General features: G+C 35.2%; 1 protein-coding gene across 1 annotated transcript in view; it reads left to right on the forward strand.

The window, feature by feature from the left end:
• LOC106647246 (aminoacylase-1) overlaps positions 1 to 22,456 on the forward strand; it is a 339,762-nt gene that overhangs the window by 53,621 nt on the left and 263,685 nt on the right. Inside the window, exon 2 of the mRNA XM_023391872.2 lies at positions 5,684 to 5,853. Within this exon, the coding sequence (XP_023247640.2) occupies positions 5,684 to 5,853 (170 nt within the window). The remainder of the gene's footprint in view (positions 1 to 5,683; positions 5,854 to 22,456) is intronic.

Genomic DNA, 22,456 nt, shown 5'->3' on the forward strand with positions numbered 1-22,456 from the left:
TAACCTAAAACGTTTCACATTACATGTCAACCCACTACGGTGTTTTATTTAGTGAGTCTCAGGTGAAGTCGAGACGTGTGGGCCGCTATATTTGAAATTAGTAAAATCCGTGCGATTTCTGGAATGTGGTGTAATTATGCTTGAAATCAGGATATTCTGTAAGTAAAGTACAGCCATAGCATGACGTGTTGTCAGGCTGGCCAGTACATAGCTATCCGCTTTCATTAAATCCTTCTATTATTTCGAAATAATTTCCTACAATGAATCTCTAACGTTACGTTCATGCCTGTCACATACCTTCACATATACTTTATCTAAGTTGTGTGTATAGCAATTATTATATCCGAAAGAACACTTAAAACAAACATCCTGTAGGATCACTTCATCTTAACAATGAAATTGTTTGATTTTAACAATGAATTTGTTAATAATGAACAAATTTTAAGAAGATAATACGCAATAAAAATTTAATGTAACCATGAATAAAAAAATTATGTAAGAGTTTGCTTGAAAACATTTTGAAAAAAACGATGAACTTGAGAAAACAGTTTTTATTGTACAATGAAAGAAATACAGCAAAGGTTCCAGAATCTTACACTAACTATCTTGTTTAAGGCATTTATAGTATGGATACGATCTAGACGATACATCCTTCCACAAACTAATTCAATTACCTTTAATATGCAAATCAACCTCAGTCATATGTCACTTCTTTTGAAGTAATGTTCAAGTATTGCTATTAACGCTGTCTTTTTGATTCTCAGTGAAGATTTTTTTGATACTCAAATTCAGGTATTTACCAAGTAAATTGAAGGCGATGTATGTATAAATGTAATATAGTCAACGTACTGGTGAGTATAATTGCAGAAAATTTTTTCTCTTTCTTTTTCTCTTTTTGTTTTGGCTAGTTTTTCTCTTTCTAACTCTTAGCCTCAATCACTATGTTTTGTTTCTCTCTTCCTTTCTTTCTCTGCTTAGGATACATGCCAGGTAGCAGATAGTAAATAATCTATTTCGTTTGGTACAAGTTTTCACTTACATCACTACCCAACAAAAGTGCAACTATTCAGAGGCAAAGTCTTTACTTTTACCACTGTAATCGTGTTCCAGAGGTGGTTTTAGTACTTAGTCGGTTCTAATTAAGTTTATAGTTGATGTACGTTTCGATATGGACCAGGGACTAATGGCGCTGTTAGTATACTTTGACTTCCGACGGGAGTTTGATACTACTGGTTACGAGGCTTTGCTTCGTTCTCTTGTGAAGTCTGATTTCTCCGTGAATGCGATTAGAGGGATTTACTACTGTTTGAGTGGCCATTCAAAGGCAGTCTTATGCTGGGATGAAACTTTGTCTGAGTCGCGTTTAGTAACATCAGGGGTGTCGTAGGGCTACTCCTCTCGGCCGATACTGTTCCTTGGACTTATAAATTTGGTGCTATCCGTCTTGCGTTTCTCTAAGGCTATGCTTTTTGTAGACAACCTCCATATATATTTATTCTTACTGTACAGACCACCTGACTTAAATGGAGTATAGATCAAATAAATTATATCAGTTCAGTGGTTAAATGGTTGCGAGTATGGGGTCTTTCACTGAATGACAAGAAAACTCGTGTGGTCCTCTTTGGCTTGGTGTAGCAGCATATACGATTGAAAAGGGAAGATTTGACACCAATCATGACGGAAAATCGTGTGATTCCACTGTCTAAAACAGTTAAGAGCTTGATTTTCTCTGAGGACTTATCTAAAAACCGTCGTGTATCCGGTATTTGCTCTAGGGTGCCGGAAATACTACATTATCTGCTTCATTCTGAAAGCGCTGAGGAGGTTGGGCACCACTCAATGCTTAGCCCCTTTCTTTTTTTCACTATACATTAACAACATGCCAATAGTTTTCAAGCACTTGAAACAGATCAGTTATACAGAAAACAGACAGATTACCTCCACTGTTTGCCAAAAGATATTAACTTGAATACAGTAAGCTTCTGAAAATACCACATCCATTGAAAATTGGTCCGACTAAATCGAGTTGTTAATAAACGATGAAAAGACAGGAATAATTTTACTTGAAAGTCAACTACACATCTCTCAGATTAACTTCTATGGCACTGCATCAGTTACAACAAAAGGTATGGCCATCGAGTATGCTGCAGAAGCTAGGAACCTGAGTGTTATCGTCCACTCCTGTCTTAACTAGTCATCTCGAGTAAGCAGTGTCATACAAAAAGTTCACAGAGTTTTCCTAATACTTAGGTTGGATAAACACTCTTTAGTTCAGCCCTTAAAAAAATACACAGTTAAAAACTTGATTTTTCCACATTTTGATTACACGAGTACACGTGTGTTATTAACTGTGCATCAAATGCATTAAAAGTTTTAAACTGCAAACAGCACTTAAGCCCTGCGCACGCTTTACCTTAGGTTACATTCTCAGGATAGCATATGTTACACTCTATAGAGTTCAACTGTCATTGGAATTCTGTTTAAGTAGGGACAAAATCGGTGAAGGCTGATCACTACGAAGACAGAATCTACTTCTGTTCATAGCAAACCATAGGGAACAAACATTTTAAGACTAATTTAGAAACAGTAAAGCAAACTTATTTAATTCTATGAGACATCTTGATCCTTGGATTAACAACTTGAATTGTTACAAGACAGTAGTTTGTAACAATTTATTGCTCCTAGACAAACACAATTGGGAAATCAAGATAATAAACGACGGCATAAGTGTTGCTTTTTAAGAAAGCATGATAGTCTATACGCCGTTGATGCGAAGCAATATTGTTAATAGTCGCTTGAAATAAATGATACCATTCGACTGATGCAAATTACGAATTTCCAATTAATACTTCCTAATTTTAAATTAACTTACAAACTACATTATCATACTTAATTTACTTGTAAGCTCTGCTCGATGAAAATTATACATGTCTATTGTACACCTCACACATCTTTTTTATTTAATTTTACAGTGAGAGAACAAGTTATAAATTTAAAGAAATATTTTTTGACGAAATCAAGCATGTACGTTTTTTCACTCTTTCATCTTAGTGATCTTCTCGTCCTATTGTATTAAAAAATTATAAGAATTATTAATATTTATTGATATTTGTGCAAGCTCTATGAATGCAAATACTGTTGGCAATCGAGGTATTATTAGTGATACCTGATGTGCTGATGGTGTTAAGGGTGGTGATGATCGTAGTAATGATAATGTTTCTAATGGTAATGGTGGTAATAGGGTAAGTAATGATGGAGATGGCAGTAGTATTGGTAATGATATAAGTGGTGGTCGTGGTAGTGGTGGTGGTGTTGATACTAATAATAGAGGTGGTGGTGATGGTGATAATAGTATTAGCAGTAATAGTGGTGTCGGTAACCGGATATTTTGGTTATATGCAAGGTAGGTAGATTGTCATTAGGAGTACACAAAGAGAAAGGTAAAGTAGTTATAGAGATGTGCGTATGTATCAAAGGAAAGAGAGGAAAAATGCGACAAGGATAAGGTAAGAGAAGAAACGACAAAGACTCGTACTAATCTAGCATGCCTACAGAGAACAGTTTGACGTCACATCTTGAGCTCATGCATATTCTATAAGACAGCTCGTACTGATTTTAAGTGGATCGATATAATTGCCACCAGTTAGTAGAGCCTTTGATAAGGCAGAGCTATCCCTGTCGCTTAAAACTGCCAAGAGTTGGAATTTTCATAAGGGAGTCAATGCAGTTTCTGGCTAAATCATCTTAAGAATTACCTAAACCAGAAAATTTAGTGACTCAGAAAATCCACATCATTGAAGTACTTCGCAAATTTTTTAAAGTACAATGGTAGCATTACCCGCTGTCTCTGTTTTTCTCTTATATATGTGAATTGAAACTTTACTTAATCCTGCTTATTTTTTATTTAATGCTATCGAAACCATTTATTTTTGTAAGTGATAGTTTTTGCTGTCTGACATGAATGAATGAACACAGCAGTTACGAAGGACTCACATTGTTTAAATAAAATTATATTTTATTTTATACTCAATCGTTATTTCATATTTATTTCTTATTGTCGTTCATAAAATTTTGTAAACATACACATTTACTGCGAAGTTATAATTGGTAAGTTTGGTGCTCTTAGCTGAAAAATAATATTTTTTAATAACCAACTAAATTTCATAATAAAAATTAATTAAATCAACGTGACACAAATAGAATCATAACAGTGTTAGTGGCTTTGTTACTCATGATGAAGGTGACAATGGTGCCAGTGGTAGTGGTGTCGTTAGTTATGGTTATGGGGGTGGTGATATTGTAAATGATTTTTGGTGGTGATAGTGTTAGTTGTTTTTCTGTCAATTATAATGATGATAGTGATGTTGTTGGTGGTTGAAGTATTAGTGATTCTGATAGTGATGACTAGTTTTTCTTAAATGGTGGGACAAAGCGACATATTCATAGACCAAGTAAGTTTATGAAAAGTCGGAATGGTGTTGGATTCACAAGGTAAACCAAGCCCTTACAAGTTAAAACTTGCATGAGATCAACGTACAAGGTTTTGTCATCTAGAATATCAGTGAAGTAATGTGAGAGCGGAAAAGAAATAATAATTTGAAAATATGCGCTGAAGATCAGTGGACCGCTTGTACTTAAAGAAAAAAGAGGGGGAGCACTCAAGCCAGAGGGTAAAACACAGAAATAGTTATAAAACTTCTATATGTACTTGTGGATGTTTGGTAAAAGTAAGTACATGGTGCATTATAAGTCCGTAGATGTGCATCTATGTAGAAGTTAGAGTTGTTGCATTTAAAACTATTAAGTGTAACTGTGTGTGATTAGTGTGAAAATGCTATGTGTCTGGTAAGTGTAATAAAATTTTGATAATGTTAAAGTTTGTATCTGAGATAGGAAGCTTTTTTGTGTCAAGTAAGTCATCGTGATGCTTCTGAATGAAGCAGGGGCATTTCAGTACATTGTTGTTGAGTGGAGCTCACTTAGTAAAGGCCAAAGTAGAGGGGTTAAGGCAAACCACGATTGACCAATAGAGTGTCATTGCGAAGAGTAGAACAGCTTGAATCTGATAATGATTTTTCAGAATTGTCGTCGCTTAGTTGTACTACTTAAATAATTAAGTGAGATTCAAGCGTGATTTGTCCCTGGCTCAATTTGCAAACCACGAAATTTAAAAATCTAAAACTGCTTATTTGATAGTTTAACTTATACTTTAAGTGGTAGTTCTTATTGCTATATTTTTATTTTATGGTACCTTATCTCAGAGTGTGATAAATAATTTTAAGAATTCTAATTTTGCTGTTTGCAAAGTAAGCCATAACCAGTGACTCACACGTACGTCATATTCACAGTGTTTTATAGGTGAGGCTACAATCCGTACCTTAGTGTATTCATTCACACATATATTACCAGTAACTCAAGTAACCAAGAGCGTCTTCAGAACTGGTACCAACCTCAAAGTAAGCTAAAAATGGTTTTGTTATTAAATACTAATTTGTGGCTTGAAGCTTTAGATTTGAACTTGAATTTTAAGAAAACTGTAACTATAGACTTTTGAATACTGATTTACGGAACAGAACTGTTTATAATAATTTAAAAATGTATGTAACATAAAGTTGATTATATTTTTAGTAATCATATTATAACATGTAATGTGTATTTTGAATAACGTTTATGTTGGTTACAGATGATTGTGTAAAATTTCTAGATAAACAAGCTAAGTCACTTGATTTACCTATGAAAATATATTACATCGATAAAAAAAAACCAATTGTTATCTTCACCTGGATGGGATCTGATCCTTTTTTACCGACAATATTGCTTAACAGTCACATGGATGTTGTACCAGCATTTTCGGTAAGTGTTTTGAAATGCTCTTTTTATTCTGATGACTGAGATTTAATGGTATAAATTTAAGAAATTAACTGCTACTAACACGTATAACAAGATAGAAGCTGTCAAATGATATACGCGCTAAGACCACGTAAATTTTTTTGCGATAAAGAGATCTAGCTACAATTCATAAAAATAAGTATTAAACAGGATAGCAAAGTCCAATGAGTATACATTGGGGTTGATTCTGTAAGTGGCAGAACTTTCTTAAGATAAATCAAAAAATTGATTAGGTAATGAAAGAAAAAAAAAAAAAAAAAAAACACTGTTCAACCACGATAAATATATAAATGTTCAATAGTATTCTAAAAAACTTGATCCGTCCCTACTAAAGTCATACTACGATTGATCAGTCTATAACCCTTGTGTTTATCTTATCCCTACTGGGAAATACGTATTCGCTCATAAATAAATAAACAGTAAGGCCTGAAGTAATAGGAAGTCTCACTTATGAGCAAGAGCTAGATTTAAAAATTCAAGACCTATTGGCAATGAGGCTGTGAAAAGTTTACGTAATAAAATGAAAATTATGAGTACAAGAGCAGATTATGTAGTTTGTTTATGTCCGATACATTTTTTATTTATTTATAGAAACAAATAGATTTGGACAATGATATCTTTAAGACTGTAAAAATATTCAAACATTATCAAATGACCGAAATTCAAAAATTGCTTTTAATTATTTTTCATATTGAGATTGATTTTTCACCTATTACAATTTTTGCTATTTGAGTTGAGCTTATCTTTCAAACCATTTTAATATAACAAGAAGGTTATTAAATACTTTTTAATTAACCAAAGTATATACTGTTTGTTCTTCAATCATTTTTTTTGAACTCATATTGTAATGAATACATCACTAAAAACTTTTTGAAACTGTAGCACTTTCATCGTAGAATTATTATTAATATTATTTTTGATTCTCAATTTATTCGCATTTGCTGCAGTTTCTTTATAATTTCAATTATTAGAATCACTTGGAAAATCATAAATAGTAATTCAATTTCTTTTTATGCTGACAGTTTTTGATTCAATGCCCAATGTGTTAATAATAGAAATATATTGCGAGTCCAAAAAAGATTCAAAGCTTGTCAGCAAAGTATCTAGCGTATTATTTTGACCAAGTGAATTCAATTGGAAATTCATCTGTTTCATTCGTCCTTTCTTCTACTTAATGATGCCAATCAGCTGTTGGGCTAAATTTTTATCATACATTAGTTGATCTCTGTTCAAAAATATAATTCTGTCAATGATCAGACTTATTATGTCACGGTATTCAACAATACTTTTGGGTTTTGTATTAAGTGGCTATAGTTGGCTAAAATTAGCAAATCCGTTACATATAACTGCAAACTTCTATTTAGAAATTTTTTTTGTCATATAATAAAAATATCAACAAAATATAAATGTTAAAAGGTGATCATATTAGGGCACAACGATTTTTAAAAATGTCGAAAATAGTCGCAATCACTTTTTTGTGATTTGCGAAAACACGATGCATTTGATAAATCAAGTACAACTAAAAAAAAGTGCAATACAAATACGAATCAATCAAGTTTTTTGGAGCTCCAACCGGTCCAGTAGTTTTTAGTAAATTTATAAAAACCACTTGTTAAACCCATTTTTCTAAATTTTATTTTATTTCATTTTCTTTCTACTAAATATAAAGCAAGAATAATGTTAGACTTTTTGAGAACTTTGAAAAAACTGAAAAATGTCCTTCCGAAAAATGTCTTGAAATAAGTTTTGGGCCAACGTAGACCAAATTTTCAACGTTGATCAAAATTTTATGATGGACATTTTTTGGAATGACCCTACTTTCATTTCTTTCAAAGTTTCTCAAAAAGTACAACATCGATCGTACACAAAATTTGTATGAATATTAAGATTTATTAAAGAAATATTCTATCAAAGTTTTAAATATTTATATTTAATAGGACTGAAGTGATGAAATTTCGAAAAAATGTCCCAAAAAGTGTTTTTTTTTTTTTTTGTTTTTTTTTTAACGAACTAAAATATTATTGGACTGATTCGAGCTCGAGAAACTCATTTAATTCTTATTTATATTTGTATTTGTATTTTTATTCTACATTTTTTATTTTATAACGCTTTATTTCTTTAATCCATAGTTTTTTTCGTGAATCGCAAAAAAGGGATTTTGACGGTTTTTGTCATTTTTCTCAACTATTGTGCCTCACTGAGATTGGCGCATAAGCTTTATATGTTATTTCTATCATTAGTATTTAACGAAAAAATTTTTAAGTTGAAGTTCACAATTACATATTTGTTTAGGCTACAAATCAGCTAATTTTACCCAAATACTAGTATTATTCAGATTTTTGAGAATATCATTCTAAAACAATGCCACGATGCATGACTCTAAATTATCTCTAAAACTATTTGCGAGGAAGAAGCGGGGTGTACATTAAATATTAGTTTATCAATATATATTGGAAGGGTATTGACAAGAGTATTGGTGAGCTTATTGTTGTAATCACTATTGTGAAATGACACTGATAACTTGCCTGGCATCATTTTACTTTAGTATTCATCTTGGTAGGAGGCTGAAGGTATATTTTACCGTTAATTTGAATTAAGTCAGCTTCAATGGTTTTACGCATGCATACTGTTTTATTTGAAATCGTTGGGTATGCAAATCTAATTAATTTGTGTAATTTTACCACCTTCCTCCTAGTTCATACGCCTCTGACAGAATAGGTCTGAGGTAAATAGAAAAATCTCCACCCGATTCAAAGATATCAACTGACTCATTTTTTGCTCACTTCCATAAATATTCCATGACATTGTCACGCATATCAGCGGAAACCATTTTTATTACCACATTTCCTTTAGAATGAGTGGTTGAGGCTTGAAATTCAACTACCAAATTTCTCTGTGGATTCCAATCACGACATTTCGTTATGCAGGGCAATCGTTTAGAGCAATCTATCGCAGTGAAAGAACGTTTCACCGTTTCATTGTTACACATTTTAATACATGGTAAAATACCTGTTATTATTAATTCACCTTTATCACATACTACTGTGCATAGAGCGAGTATTGACTGTTTCACTAATAGAGGGTATACCCAATTGAAGAGTATCTTTGACTTGATTAATTGTCGTATAAAGTGCATTAAAACGTTGTGACATGCTATTCTGAGTTTTACTTTCAAATGCGTTGAAACGAGCCATAATGTCAGAAAATGAAAAATTAGAGTTATAATCATTACAACCATAAGTCATACTTGAAACTGTGTCCGTTTTGTCCGTATCTGAAGTTATTAGTGATGAAAAAAAGAGAGTTGTCTATTTTTTTATTTTTGTTAGGAATGGTCAGTTCTAGGAAAGAAGAATCATGGCCTCTTTTGGTGCCATGAGGATTGGTATATACAGCCGCATTTGTCTCGTTAAATAAATGAAATGAGTGAAAATTGAACGGAACTATAGCTTAGTAAAAGAAAGTACGTGTGTTGTATGGATTACCGGAGAAGAACTAACTATTAAGTATACACTTGTAGTGGTAAAGCTTAGTGCAAACTGAGCAACAGATTCACCTATTGATGCCAGTAGTTAAGAACTTAGATAAACGATAAATAAAATATGATTTTCTTTGTATACATATTTGTGTCTAGAAAAATACGCCTGCGAAATAAAGAAAGTCAATGGTATGTGAAATAAGTATAAGTATGATGGCATTGAGCTGAGTGAAAATGTTAATAAAAGGAAAGTAAATAACGTAAGACTGACAAGATATTAAGAAATAATCGGTGTATGTATGGAAAACAAGAAATTAAGTTTAAATTCAAGAGCTATGAACATTAGATGTAAGATATAAAAAATACGATGATGGATAGTCAGTAAAATAATAAATTTCTTTTACACGTAAGAAGTGACAGGGTTAATAAACAAAACAATTATCGAACCTTAAAGATATTGCACTAGAGAAACACATTTATGAGTCAGCATATCAAGTACACTCCTTTGAAATATCTACGCAGAGAGTGATCCAGACACTTTGAGATGTTGCTCAATCGGTCAGCTATTAAGCATCGAGGACATCCCTAGTAGAGATGTTATTCATAATGAGAGCTCAGTGCGTCAGTATCAGAAACAGCATTGTGGGAGTTCCAGATGTACAAAAAAACGGCAAAAATGCGGACAGAGTCAGACCCACAGGCTCAGTAGGAGAGCTACCATATTTTATGCTTTTGATAAGCTACAGCCAACAGGAGTCTTAGGTGCCTGAAACAATCTTAGAAAAACCTCGGTGATGTTCAAAAAAGAAGCGTGAGAAATGGGCGAGTAGAAATCAATAAGACAAGACAGTAAATGGACACGATTTCTTAAGGGTCAGTGCATAAGCACATGATCAGTAAGAGCTAATCAAGGAGTGAGAATAAAGTTTTCAAAAATGTCGGATGACCAAAAATTTAGATCATGAACCAAATAGACATAAAAAAAATGAATGTCAGAAATGTTACACATACACTTGCTTGGGGGTCGCTTGGTACATGCTTGCTCTCTCTATTTATTTTATTAGTTTTAATATTCAAATTTGCCACCAATTTTCTACTGGTTATGTGATTGTGGCGCCTGAGCTTATATGGGTGTGAGAGTCGTGTGTATGCATGTCGACCAAAAAAGTACTCCAATTTAATTAGTTTGTAATTATTATTATTGCATTCGATTCGTAATCAAATTATCTGTAATTTAGTTTGTTTCTTTTTTTTTTTTTTTTTTTTGCCAGTGGAAATGGCAGTTCACTCTTTTTTCTTACACTTTCTGGCTGATGAGTCTCTGTTCTCAACCCTCCTTACACATAGGAAATACACAGGGAGCATATATCTCATCGTAACCCACGATAAAAGACTTTGTTCTAAAAATTAATACCAGAAATGTTACATATACACTCTACTAAACACACAATTAATAGAAAAGAGGACACTTTTTTTCTCGATAGTATGTATATAAAGAATTTTTGAGTGATCTCTTTTAATTCTACATCGTAAATATGTACGTATGTTATCTATTTTCATAAAAAGCGTAAATTTATAGTTTACATTTATACTCTTATGTACACACATGTTTAACACTTACGTTATTCGTTTAAGTTTACCAAGAGTCTGTAAGGATCGTCCTAATAATATAAACTTAAGTAACTTCTTAATTTTTAAAAATATTTATCTTTCATATTTGACTACTTGCATATAATGTTTTTTATTCTCACTCCTTGATTAGCTCTTACTGATCGTGTGCTTATGCACTGACCCTTAAGAAATTATGGAAAGAACTGAGAGCAGAACTATATGTTTAACAACCAACATAAAAGTAAATAATCATGTCTGCTCGAATTTACTTGTGAATAGGTACCGTTAGTGTATCTACGCAAGCATTTTTTGTGCGTTGCAGTAAATATAACGTTTTTTTTAAAGTATTCCATGTGGTCTCGCAAATTTATTTTACTACCGTCACATTAGCTCTACTCTATGTCCACCAGTATTGCCATCAAGTATCCATAATACAAAGTTAAAGTCTTAAAGTCCACGAACACTTTTGATAGGCTAGCGTTAAAGATGTGTTACGTGACCAATAAGCTCATTTGATCGGGTTGACCACCAATCTAGCTTTTATTACTGTCATTATTTACGCTCACAGACATGTCACGCGACCAATCAGCTCGTAACGTCGCGTAAGTTTAAACACCTATCACAATACTAATAATTGTAAGTAAGTTTGAGGATTAATTTTCAGAATGTTTTCTCATTATTTGTAACACCTAAAATTTAAAGTAGCGTAAGTAACAACCATTGAGTTGCTTTACTGTCAAGGTTAAAAATTCGTGGTAAAAATGTGCTCATGTCATTGTTCAGTTTAATGTAAACTTATGCTAAAAAATCGTGTCGTAAAATTAATTATTTTTTTTATTGCTATGCGAAATTGCTGGGATGTTTAAATAACTCTTACTTATTCAAATTAACTTGCTTATCTTCCATAGACTACGTTACTTGGATTAAAACAATACTCTAGAGACTGTGAAACATTTATAAATTTAAACACTTATACATTTATACATTTATACATTTATACATTTATACATTTATACATTTATATATTTATATATTTATATATTTATACATTTATATACTTATACTTCAAAGGACATTTATCCTATATAACATGTTCAAAGGTTGTTACCTGCACAGACTAAATGTACTATTCTTATCTAATCTTATATTACTTAAAATTAAGTCTTCTCGAACATTCGCATGAAAGTTTACATAAACACCATGCTCTGCATAGCACAGTCAGTCTAAGCAAACTTCGCTGCTGAGCTGAACGCTTCACTCAGTCAGTAAATATACGTATATCAACTGATTGTAATTAAATGTTGCTTTTAATTTGAACTTTAAAACAGCTCATGTATCCTTCCACAAAATCAGCTTTCAACGGACACTGCCCTTCCACGAACAGTCATATTTTTTGGAAGATGTTTCATATTTTATCAAGCATTGATAGTAATACTTTGTATAATATGCTGACACAAGCTCAGGTAGTAAAATACATTTTTTTACAGAAATATTTTAGAAAACGTATTTTTTAGTTTTTTTACATCATGTTCTAAAAGCAGTAATCAAAGATCGTCATTATTTCTAGAGCAAGTCTATGTACGTTTGATTTGAAGCTTTGACCGATAAAAAAGAAATGATTGATTACCATAACAGTAAAATTCAGGTTCTTATAAAAATTCCACAAATAATATTCCAGATATTTTGCTTAAATGTTTCGAATGCTTTGAAATCCCGTAATACATTCTTATTATTAATATTTTGTGCATTGGATCAAAGACTATGAGAATACAAAGAAATTGAAGTACGATTTACGGCTTCTTAGGTAATACTGGCAATTTGAATGAAGGAAACACTGCACCAAATGCAAAAAGATCCAGAACTATGTGTGAAGATGACTTAGATAATAATCGTACGATGGAAGTGCTACAGTTTCAAAAACCTTATAGTGATTTATTACTATATGACTTAGAGAAAAAGATTATTAAAGAACGAATCAGTATACTTTAATTATAAAAAAGGTGTTAAATATCTTCTAATGTTTAAATAGTTCTTAGAATATACTTAACTCTACTAACTTGTGTAAAGTGTAAAAAATAATTTTTTATATTGAAAATAATTAAAATTGATAAAAATAATTAAATTTGGTAGTAAAAGAACCTTTAAACATTTTAACAATCTAAAGTACAGATTGTAATATTGTGACGTATTACAAACATAAACAATACTTTTTATGTATTTGTTAATACAAAATCAAGGAAATTACTTACTTTAACTTTGTATGGTATTAATATGTTAAATTACAAAATATAGTTAGTAACTTAATTGATTTTATAAATAAACATAATATGTCTTTTACTAAAAATTAATTTTATTATGTGTTTTAATATTCATACTCGTTATTCCCATACTTATATTGTTATATGCTAAGTGTTGTATGTTGATAAAAAATGAAGGATTTTAAGCATCCTGCGTTAAATCGTCGACGATACTTGTTAAAAAAAAAACAGTATTATTGTTATTGAGAACGTTTAAAATGATATTATTGTCCATCCATTGACAGTTTATATACGAGAATACTAGTCTCGAAACTTGCAGTATAAATTCAAATACGTTTAAATAGTACTTTGCAGTGTGTATTGAAGGTAGCAGAGCTCGTGTAAGTAACTAAAAAAAAAAGAAAAAGGTAAATCTGTCGTAACTCTGTGTTGCTATAGAATTTAACTTGACTTTTTATCAACCAATAATTTTGAGTCTGCTTTTTTGTATTCTACCTTTCAATTTTGTTTTTTCTTAATGCTTTACTGACTTTCTCTTTCTGGTACTCGTACGATGCCTTATAAAGATTTCTCGTCCAAGTAGTGAGAGTTTGTTGTAATCTTTTAAAGATTTTCAACAGTTTAAAATAATTATTTTGCAGTGCTCGTTAGTAGGAATAACTTGGCTTTCATTTAAAAACTCATTATTGATATTATGACAGACGAGATCCCCTTACCCCTTATATTTGTGGAATTTCCAACCACGCTCTTAGCTGTAAGGTACAGCCGTTGTTATTGTGTTGTAAACAGCTGTCCCATGATAATTACATTGCTGCTAAGAGTTAACGATTTTGTATTTGTTAGTTAGCCTCTTCTAAGAAAATGTTTGCTTAAATATAAATGCAATAGGCTTCGCGTCTCCAGTTAATGAAATTGTAGCTAACTCTTTCAAAACAAAGTTGTTAATAAGCTGTTTGAAGCTGTACATATCAATTATATAATTTATTTGCTTCAATTTTTTATATTTTAATTCATTCATGAAAGTTCTATCACACTTTGTATCCATTAACTTTTTTAGCTTAGGTTTTGTTTTATTACTATCCTTTAATAAAAGTTTTTCATACTTCACGTTACTACAAAAGTTACAACTGGTTGGTTTATGCGACATATTGATCTTTACTTTGAACTTTCCAGAGAATAAATGAGCTTCACGTCTAACTGTAGTTTTTTATATCGTGATGTACCCCCATTACCACATTAAAGGTTTTACCCCTACCACAGTTTACATAAGTTTTTCAACGTCCCTACTCATTGGACTGTTCTGGATAATGCGATCATGTAGAATCGAGCCATAACCTGGTAGCACAAACATGCATAAGTAAATTGCATAAGACGATGCTCGGTCTGCTTCCACAGATTTACATCAATCTGCTGCAAGATTCAGGCGCAAGATGCTTGTACAAGAAGTGCACAAGACTTGCATTAATTTTTTCACTTTAACGCACTCGCAAGTGCATCAGACGTGCACAAGAAGTGCACAGAGACGCATGTGCACGACACTTGCGCAAGAGGTGCGTCAGACTTGCACTCGCAAAAGCATCAGACGTGAACAAGAAGTGCACAGAGGCACGTTGACACAACGCTTGCGCAAGAAGTACGTCAGACGTGTGTTTAAATGCTTGTATTAATTTATTGTAATTTAATGCATTTGCAAGTGCATCAAACGTACATAAGAAGTGCACACAGATGCATGTGCACGATGCTTGCACAAAAAGTGCACAAAATTTGCATAAAGTTACTTACAATAATTTTTTTTCTTTAATGCACTCACAAGTTTATCAAACGTGCACAGGAAGTGCAAAGGGGCGCGTACGCACGACACTTGCGAAAGAAGTGCATCAGCCTTGCATAAAGTTGCTTGCATTAATTTTTTCATTTTAGTGCACTTTCTAGTGCATCAGACGTGCAAAATAAGTGCACAGAGGCGCGTGCTTACAGCGCTTGCGCAAGAAGTTCGTCAGACGTATGTTCAGTTACTTGCACTAATGTATAGTACTTTAATGCACTCGCAAGTGCATCAAACGTGCACAAGATTTGCATAAAGTTACTTGCATTAATTTTTTCACTTTAACGCACTCACAAGTGCATTAAACGTTAACAAGCAGTGCTAAGGGGCACGTGTGCAAGAATTGTGTAAGACGTATATTGAGTAAGTTGCACTCTATAAGTTACCATTCGTTACGTGCAAAAGATAATTCATTGCAAAAATATATTGATAATATTTAATGGATGTGTTGAGTATTTTGAAAATTCATTTTCCAATTTTTATCAAGTAAAAAATTTTATTTCCCAGTAATTTTTTTTCTATACTTCAATAATATACAAACTTCAACTAGGCTTTAAAATTTTTTAAAACAAATGGTTAGTACTTTTTGGCAAATAACCTCAACCGAGTATGCATGTAATGAATTAAATCTTGGAATTGTATTCGTCAATTGTAACAAACTAAAGGTTATTTTGTATTTTTAAATTTTTAATATGCTAAGTAAATTATTCGGTTGTAAAAATAATCATTTACAGGACTTAAAAATTTTCATTTTTTTGGGTTTCACAGAGTTTTGGAAATCTGTTCTTTGAAAAGGTTATTTCCAGCCTACAACATAGTTTTTGTATTTGGAACGCAAAACCACATTTATCGCAGATATAAGTAGAATATTATTTTCCTGTGTAAAAAAAGTTCTGTTCGTTTAAAAAAAAGTAACAATATTTCATTTGAACAGCAGATTTGACTTGTAAGTGCACCAAACTGGAAAAATTAATGCAAGTAACTTTTTGCAATTCTGACGCACTTCTTGCATAAGTGTCGTACATACGCACCCCTTTGCACTTCTTGTGCACGTTTGATGCACTTGTGAGTGCGTTCAAGTAAAAAAATTATTGTAAGTAACTTTATGCAGGTCTTGTCCACTTCTTGTGCAAGCATCATGCACAACCACCTCTGTGCACTTCTTGTGCACGTCTGATGCACTTGCGAGTGTATTCAAGTAACGTTAATTAATGCAAATCTTGTGAACTTCTTGGGCGAGTGTCTTGCACCTGTACCTAGCAGCAGATTCATGTAATTCTGTGGAAGCAGACCGAGCATTGTCTTATGCAATTTCTTATGCATAAGAATTGCATCAACTGTGCTACCAGGGTAGGCTGACGTATTAGAGAAATTTCTACGAACTTCAAATTCTAAAAGCACATCTACTTGAGCACTTTTTAACGATTCATTCTACTTTGAAAAATCGATGACAATATGTCTTAGTATCAAACATCTGGACGGCACATTCCTTCCAGCATTATACTGGTCTTGCGTTTCCACTGCTACTGCATATTAACAATAGCTTCACTGCTCTAAGATATATGTATACAGTGAATGATATACCACAGAAGATATTTAAATAAGCACGCACACTCACACTTTACATCATCTACAGCTAGAAGTGCTTATTATCAGCTATATTTAAGAAAGTATTGTATAATTTCAAGTGCCAATCAATTTTGGATGCTATGGAAGAGTCTTTTGACTATTATCATTTAAGTATTATACAAAAGATATTTAAAATTACGTACACACACTTTTTTTACAAAGTATCATGGATCAAGATAAAAATTATGAGATAGTATATGTTATTCCTAGAAGTTCTCTTGCATGCTGAAAGTGCGAGTTGCTACTGCATAATAATAGTAGCTTTACTGCTGTAAGGTTTGTACATGTACGTGAGCGTGTGAGTGTGCGTCTATGTGTATGTGTAATAAATTCTACACTTCACACAAGTTGGTTGAATAAGCGTGCACACTCATACTGTGGGGACCTTCTGTCCCACGCGCCGATATAGTATGTATCGTCTCTTACATGTGCGCTCGCCCTGCATGGCAATCAACATCGACTGGCGCACGCAACCATCAGGCTACACTGCTTGCTGTACGGCAGCAGTAAATCCTGGGCTGTTGTAACGCTATCAACTATCTGTCAATAAAGAACTCTTATAATAGCTGCTTGCTAGAGTACATCTTCTTTACCTACATAACGTCCTCTAGTCCTGAGGACCTCCTAAGCTGATGACCCCGTCTTCACGAGTGAATACTCGTTTTGTGCATACTTTTGATGGCGAGTGCAGTGACCCACCATTAACACAGGCAACAATCACCTAGCTTCGCTCATCAACATAGCTGCAATGCACTACGAAACCGCACACTCACTCAACAATCAGTGGCAGTCACAACAGTTACAATGGCAAGCGGAGCACCAACAGCAGCAGCTGCAACACATCACAGACGCGTTCTCTAACAACCTAGGCAGTTTCGACAGACAAGACCAGTTTCCCAAGACACACGGGGTCTCCCACGTGCACACGATATTTTCCAAAATGTCCGGGCAGAACGACGCCATTTTCTATTCGTTCACGCGTCTCGCTAATGTTGGCGGGCAAAATGAGTTTTTTCCCACCAACGGAGACAACGACCACCCCACGACAATGGCTCATGCGGCATGACAACAACAATCGCAGGAGCGTCACCACACACGTACACCACATCAACAGCGCGCAGCTGGCGTCTCTCTCCTCCAGCAGCATTAACACACTTACCAAGCAGTCAAGTTCGCTGTCTTAGGCCCATTTTTAACGACCTTATCGCTCAAGGCACTCTAAAGCGCACGATAACGGTGCCTGTCATTTTTCCAAAAGATCCAGAAAGATGGTGGTGGTCAAACTTAAGTAACTAAGTGTGGTGACATGTGATATTTTTGTGTACTTTGTCTAAAACTAACGACCTTAGTGCCTTTATCATTCTTATCGTTATTGTTTTTCACAGTCTATTTTATATTCGTTTTCAAACAAAGAACATGGCTGTAAATGTGCATTGGTGCATCTAGTCTTATTTGTAAATGACACAATCAACGTATCAGAGCTGAAACCTTTCAAGTGAAATCTATAAACAAAAAGCGTTAAACGACATTTACACTCCACCGACCACGTCGTTATTTCTTCTCTTGTTTTCGTCGTACGAAGCAACGTACCTGCTTATAAGCACGATACATTGTTTCGCACTGGTGGGGGAGTGTATGTGGGGACCTTCTGTTCAACGTGCCGATACAGTAGGTATCGTCTCTTACATGCGCGCTCGCCCTGCGTGGCTGCGTGGCGATCAACATCGAGTTGTGCGTCCACCCATCAGGCTACACTGCTCGCCGTACGGCAGCAGAAAGTCTTGGGCTGTTGTAACGCTAACAACTATTTGTCAATAAAGAACTCTCATAATAGCTGTATGCCAGAGTACACCTTCTTAACCTACGTAACGTCATTTAGTCCTGAGGATCCCATAATACCTCACATTGTTAAGCACAGCTACAAGTCTTTGTGATCAGTTACATTTAAGAAAGTATCAGATAACAGGAAGTGACAATGAATTTCTGATGCTACGAGAACATTTATAGGCATTCATTTTTGACGTATTACACAGAGGACATTGAGTAATACATATACCCTTATTTTCTGATAGGTGTTATAATTCGAGATAAAAATTATGAAAAAAAGCATGTGTTACATAATTTTTATATTGACCATTCAATTTTATATTGACCATTTTCATTTATGAGTGCTCATTGACTTATCTTCAAAAGTTAATTCAACAGACTTTTTTTCTATTTTATGTGCTCTTCAACTTATCTTTTGCTTACGTTTAGAGACTGGTTGTTTGTAGTAACGGCAACTCATTGACGTTTATTAAAAAGTTAAAATACAAGATGATTTTTCTTGTTGTTTATTCTTTGGTAACCTGTAAGATACAATTATTAAGCTATAATTTTAATTGTTAACTATTTGTTACGATACGGTATGTTTGTGATATTTTAAAGTGTTTTCTTCAATTAGATATAATTAAGCATTTTAATTTATAGAAATTGTTTGAATTATAAATTATACAACGCATAAAATTTAGTCTTACTGGAACGAACCCTCAAAAAATGTCATACTATCATATCACAAAATCATACTCTATACGCTGACGATAAATAGGGTTCACTAGATAAGTATTTCCGTTTTAAAAATCAAAATACAGGATTATTTTATTTTTTCCTTTTGTTTCAAGATGGTAGTAGACATAGATTTTGATGTTTAATTTATACATAGATTTCATAGTTGTTACCGTAAATTGCGTATGCGTATGGCTAATGAGCATGAATCTGATAGTGAGAAACGGTGACAGAAGACTAAATGCTAAGAATTTTTTCTATGTTCCATATAACAAAACAAGAATATGCAAGTCAGTTTCCACCACGGCCTTTTATTTTTAATTCTAAACTTTTTATAAATAGGATGTTTTGATGTGTAAGTTGTCTTTTTGGCTACTGTGTTGACAGTATTACTGTTCATCTTTTACTAACTGCTAAAATCGTATGTTGAACTACTTATATAGCTTTTACTATTAAATGTCTATTACGATAAAGATTTTACATGCAACCTTGTGGTTACGACTTATTCACGAAAATTGATTAGATTACCGTCCTGATCGACAATGCGTAGGGGTATATAAGTGTATGATGTATATAACGGTTGGTGAAGAAATAATTTGTGATGGTACTTCGACGATCTTGTAACCTAGCAGTATAGCTGCATAGCAGTATAGCCCGGGTGGGGGTTTTCGCTAGTTTCTCCATACTGGGCGCTTCCCCGGGTGGCGGATAGGGGCATCCTCTTAAAATAAGAGGTGACGATGGGTAGCTGGGGTGGCTCTCTGTGGTGGTTGTCGGGGGCGTGGATCAGGGGGCGTGTGCGGCGTTGGCGTGTGTATCTGCGGCGATGTGGACGGGGGACTAGTGCCCCATGCCTCCATCGGTGTGGATGCATGGGCCGGCTCTGCTTGTGCTCCTTGTTCTTCGCTTTTTGCTGCTTCCGCGGGTGGCACTCCATTGCTTGATGCGGGCCAACAAAAACTAGCACCCGTCGTGTATAGAAGTAAGCGGTGGTTAAAACATTCTTCTCAGATACATGCATCACACACTCTTACTAAACAAACACAGGGACACTTACGGATTGTTCTGGGTTGCGTGTGGCGGGTCCTTTTCCGGGCTTGCGTTGGGGGCCCGGCGACGGGTGAAGCCGGATGATGAGGCCCGGGTAAGTCTGGATAACCACATCTGATATGGCTGTACGCCTCATGAACAAAAAAGACGTGGTGGGCCGACTAATCTAGGCTTACTACCACTGAGGAGGCTATATGGTGGCACCTTAGTGCCTTACACCAGCCCGTTTTGTTGGGTTGTCTGCGCGGTCTCAGGACTGTACACCTGCCGCTCGTCGCGCTGGGATGACCGTAGTGTACAAACAAATACATACATTACACACGAACACCCTTCTCACACTTGTTACTCAACGCCAGGTCAGTCTCCGCGGGTGGGACTGAGGGAGAGTGGCGACTCCTGGCCGGCCCGAGCAAGTAGCGGTCTTCTCTGGTGACAGAGAGGGCTGCTGCCCTGGTTTTAACCCTTTCCAAATACTTATTTCTAGAAAAAAGGGTAGTGCTGGCCTTCGCGGGTCAGTACGACACTAAAAAAATGCTAAAATAAAAAACGTCGATGTAAAACAGGTACCCCAGGCGGTAACCTCTCTGAGGGAATCCGCCGTCAGTTCCGATCCGGTGAAAGCCCGGGTGACTGACGCAGGCCCCACGGATTCTGGGGGGGGGGGCACAAAGACGTGTCTCATAGTTAACAGGGACTGCTAAATGTTCCATGGCCTTTTCTAACGGACAAAGGACGAAGAGGAAGCCTGTCAAGTATAGGCACTAACGACACCGAGGACAGCAACGTGTCAGTATTCAGCAACCAGACAAGGAAGGAGCTTGCCTCTTTTGAAGAAGATGGTGCTAAGCTTAGAGTTAAGCGACAGCAATTGGCTGATAAAGTCCAATCAGCAACGAAAGATATAACAGAGACGCTACAATTAATTAACGATAAGTACGGTAACACAGCGAACGCTGTTAAGAATGGGCTAAAAGCCGCGCTAGAACACCTTCAAGAGGCAGAGGTGCTAAGAAAAGGCTTTCTTTACGAAGAAGAAAGGTACGTTAACGCTTGGAAGTCGTCATTTGAATCCCTGCAGTGGAGGGAACAAAGGCGAGATAATTTTCGACGGCATCTTCAGAAGAAGACCCTGAACACTGCCCTAAAACAAATAGAACGTAGTAAAAGAAACAGGAGCCCATCGGACAGCCCTGAGAAACGCCAGCATATTATGTCTTTAAAGAAAAAGAAAACAGTTAGTGGCAAACAAGAAGAAATTCCCCTGAATGACAAAACAAGCCAGAAGAAAAAAGTAGACGCCACAACAACAGTAGTAGTGAAGATGGCTGGAGGACAGACCTTTGCAACGGTGCTGAAGACGATGAAGGCGAATTTTGACCCCGATAAGACTGACGTGTCAATCCAAAGTGTTGTCACTACAAAAAAGGGAGACATACTTATTAAGGCCAAAGGTGTAGAGAACGCTACTGCATTCTCACAGCAAATTGAAAAGTCGGTAGCCGGACAAGGTACTGTCAAAATAAGCAGCAGAAAAGTGACTTTAGAGGTCCGAGACCTGGATGCCATTGTTGAGGAAGACGAGGTTAAAAAGGCTTTCGCTAGGACTTTTGGACTTAAGAGCCAGGAGCCAGAAGTAACTCTCTTGAAGCCAAATGCCAGAGGACAGAGATTGGCTTTCATCAAGGTGGACGAAACAACCGCCAGACAAGTTGAAGAGGAAGGCAGGTTACGAGTTGGCTTTGTAAGCTGCTGAATTCGGAGAAGAATCGAAGTAACAAGATGTTTTAAATGCCTGGGATATGGACACGTCTCGGGCAACTGTAAGGAAGAAAACAGATCCAAGCTGTGCTTCCGGTGTGGAAGCACAAACCACCGGAAGAAAGAGTGCCTAGGTCCAGCACGGTTCTTCCTTTGCCCAACAACGAACAACAAGCACGTAGCAGGCAGCGGAAGCTGCCCTCTATTTAGAAGAGCCCTAAAAGAGGCCAGGGATAAGGCCCAAGCAGAATCAAAACAAGGCAGAAAGGCCTTAAGTTGAAAGACAGGCTTATGTGGACCCACGCTGCACTGGGTACTTCTTACCTATCAGCAAGGGGAAGCATTAAGCTTATAGTGGTGCTGGCTGAGTAGGCGGCCTACTATGAAGCGCTAGACAAGGTGCTGGTCCTCAGG

This window comes from Copidosoma floridanum, unplaced genomic scaffold, assembly GCF_036245765.1.
Source record: "Copidosoma floridanum isolate Cflo_tuat_1 unplaced genomic scaffold, Cflo_Japanese_pri ptg000024l, whole genome shotgun sequence".
NCBI lineage: Eukaryota > Metazoa > Arthropoda > Insecta > Hymenoptera > Encyrtidae > Copidosoma > Copidosoma floridanum.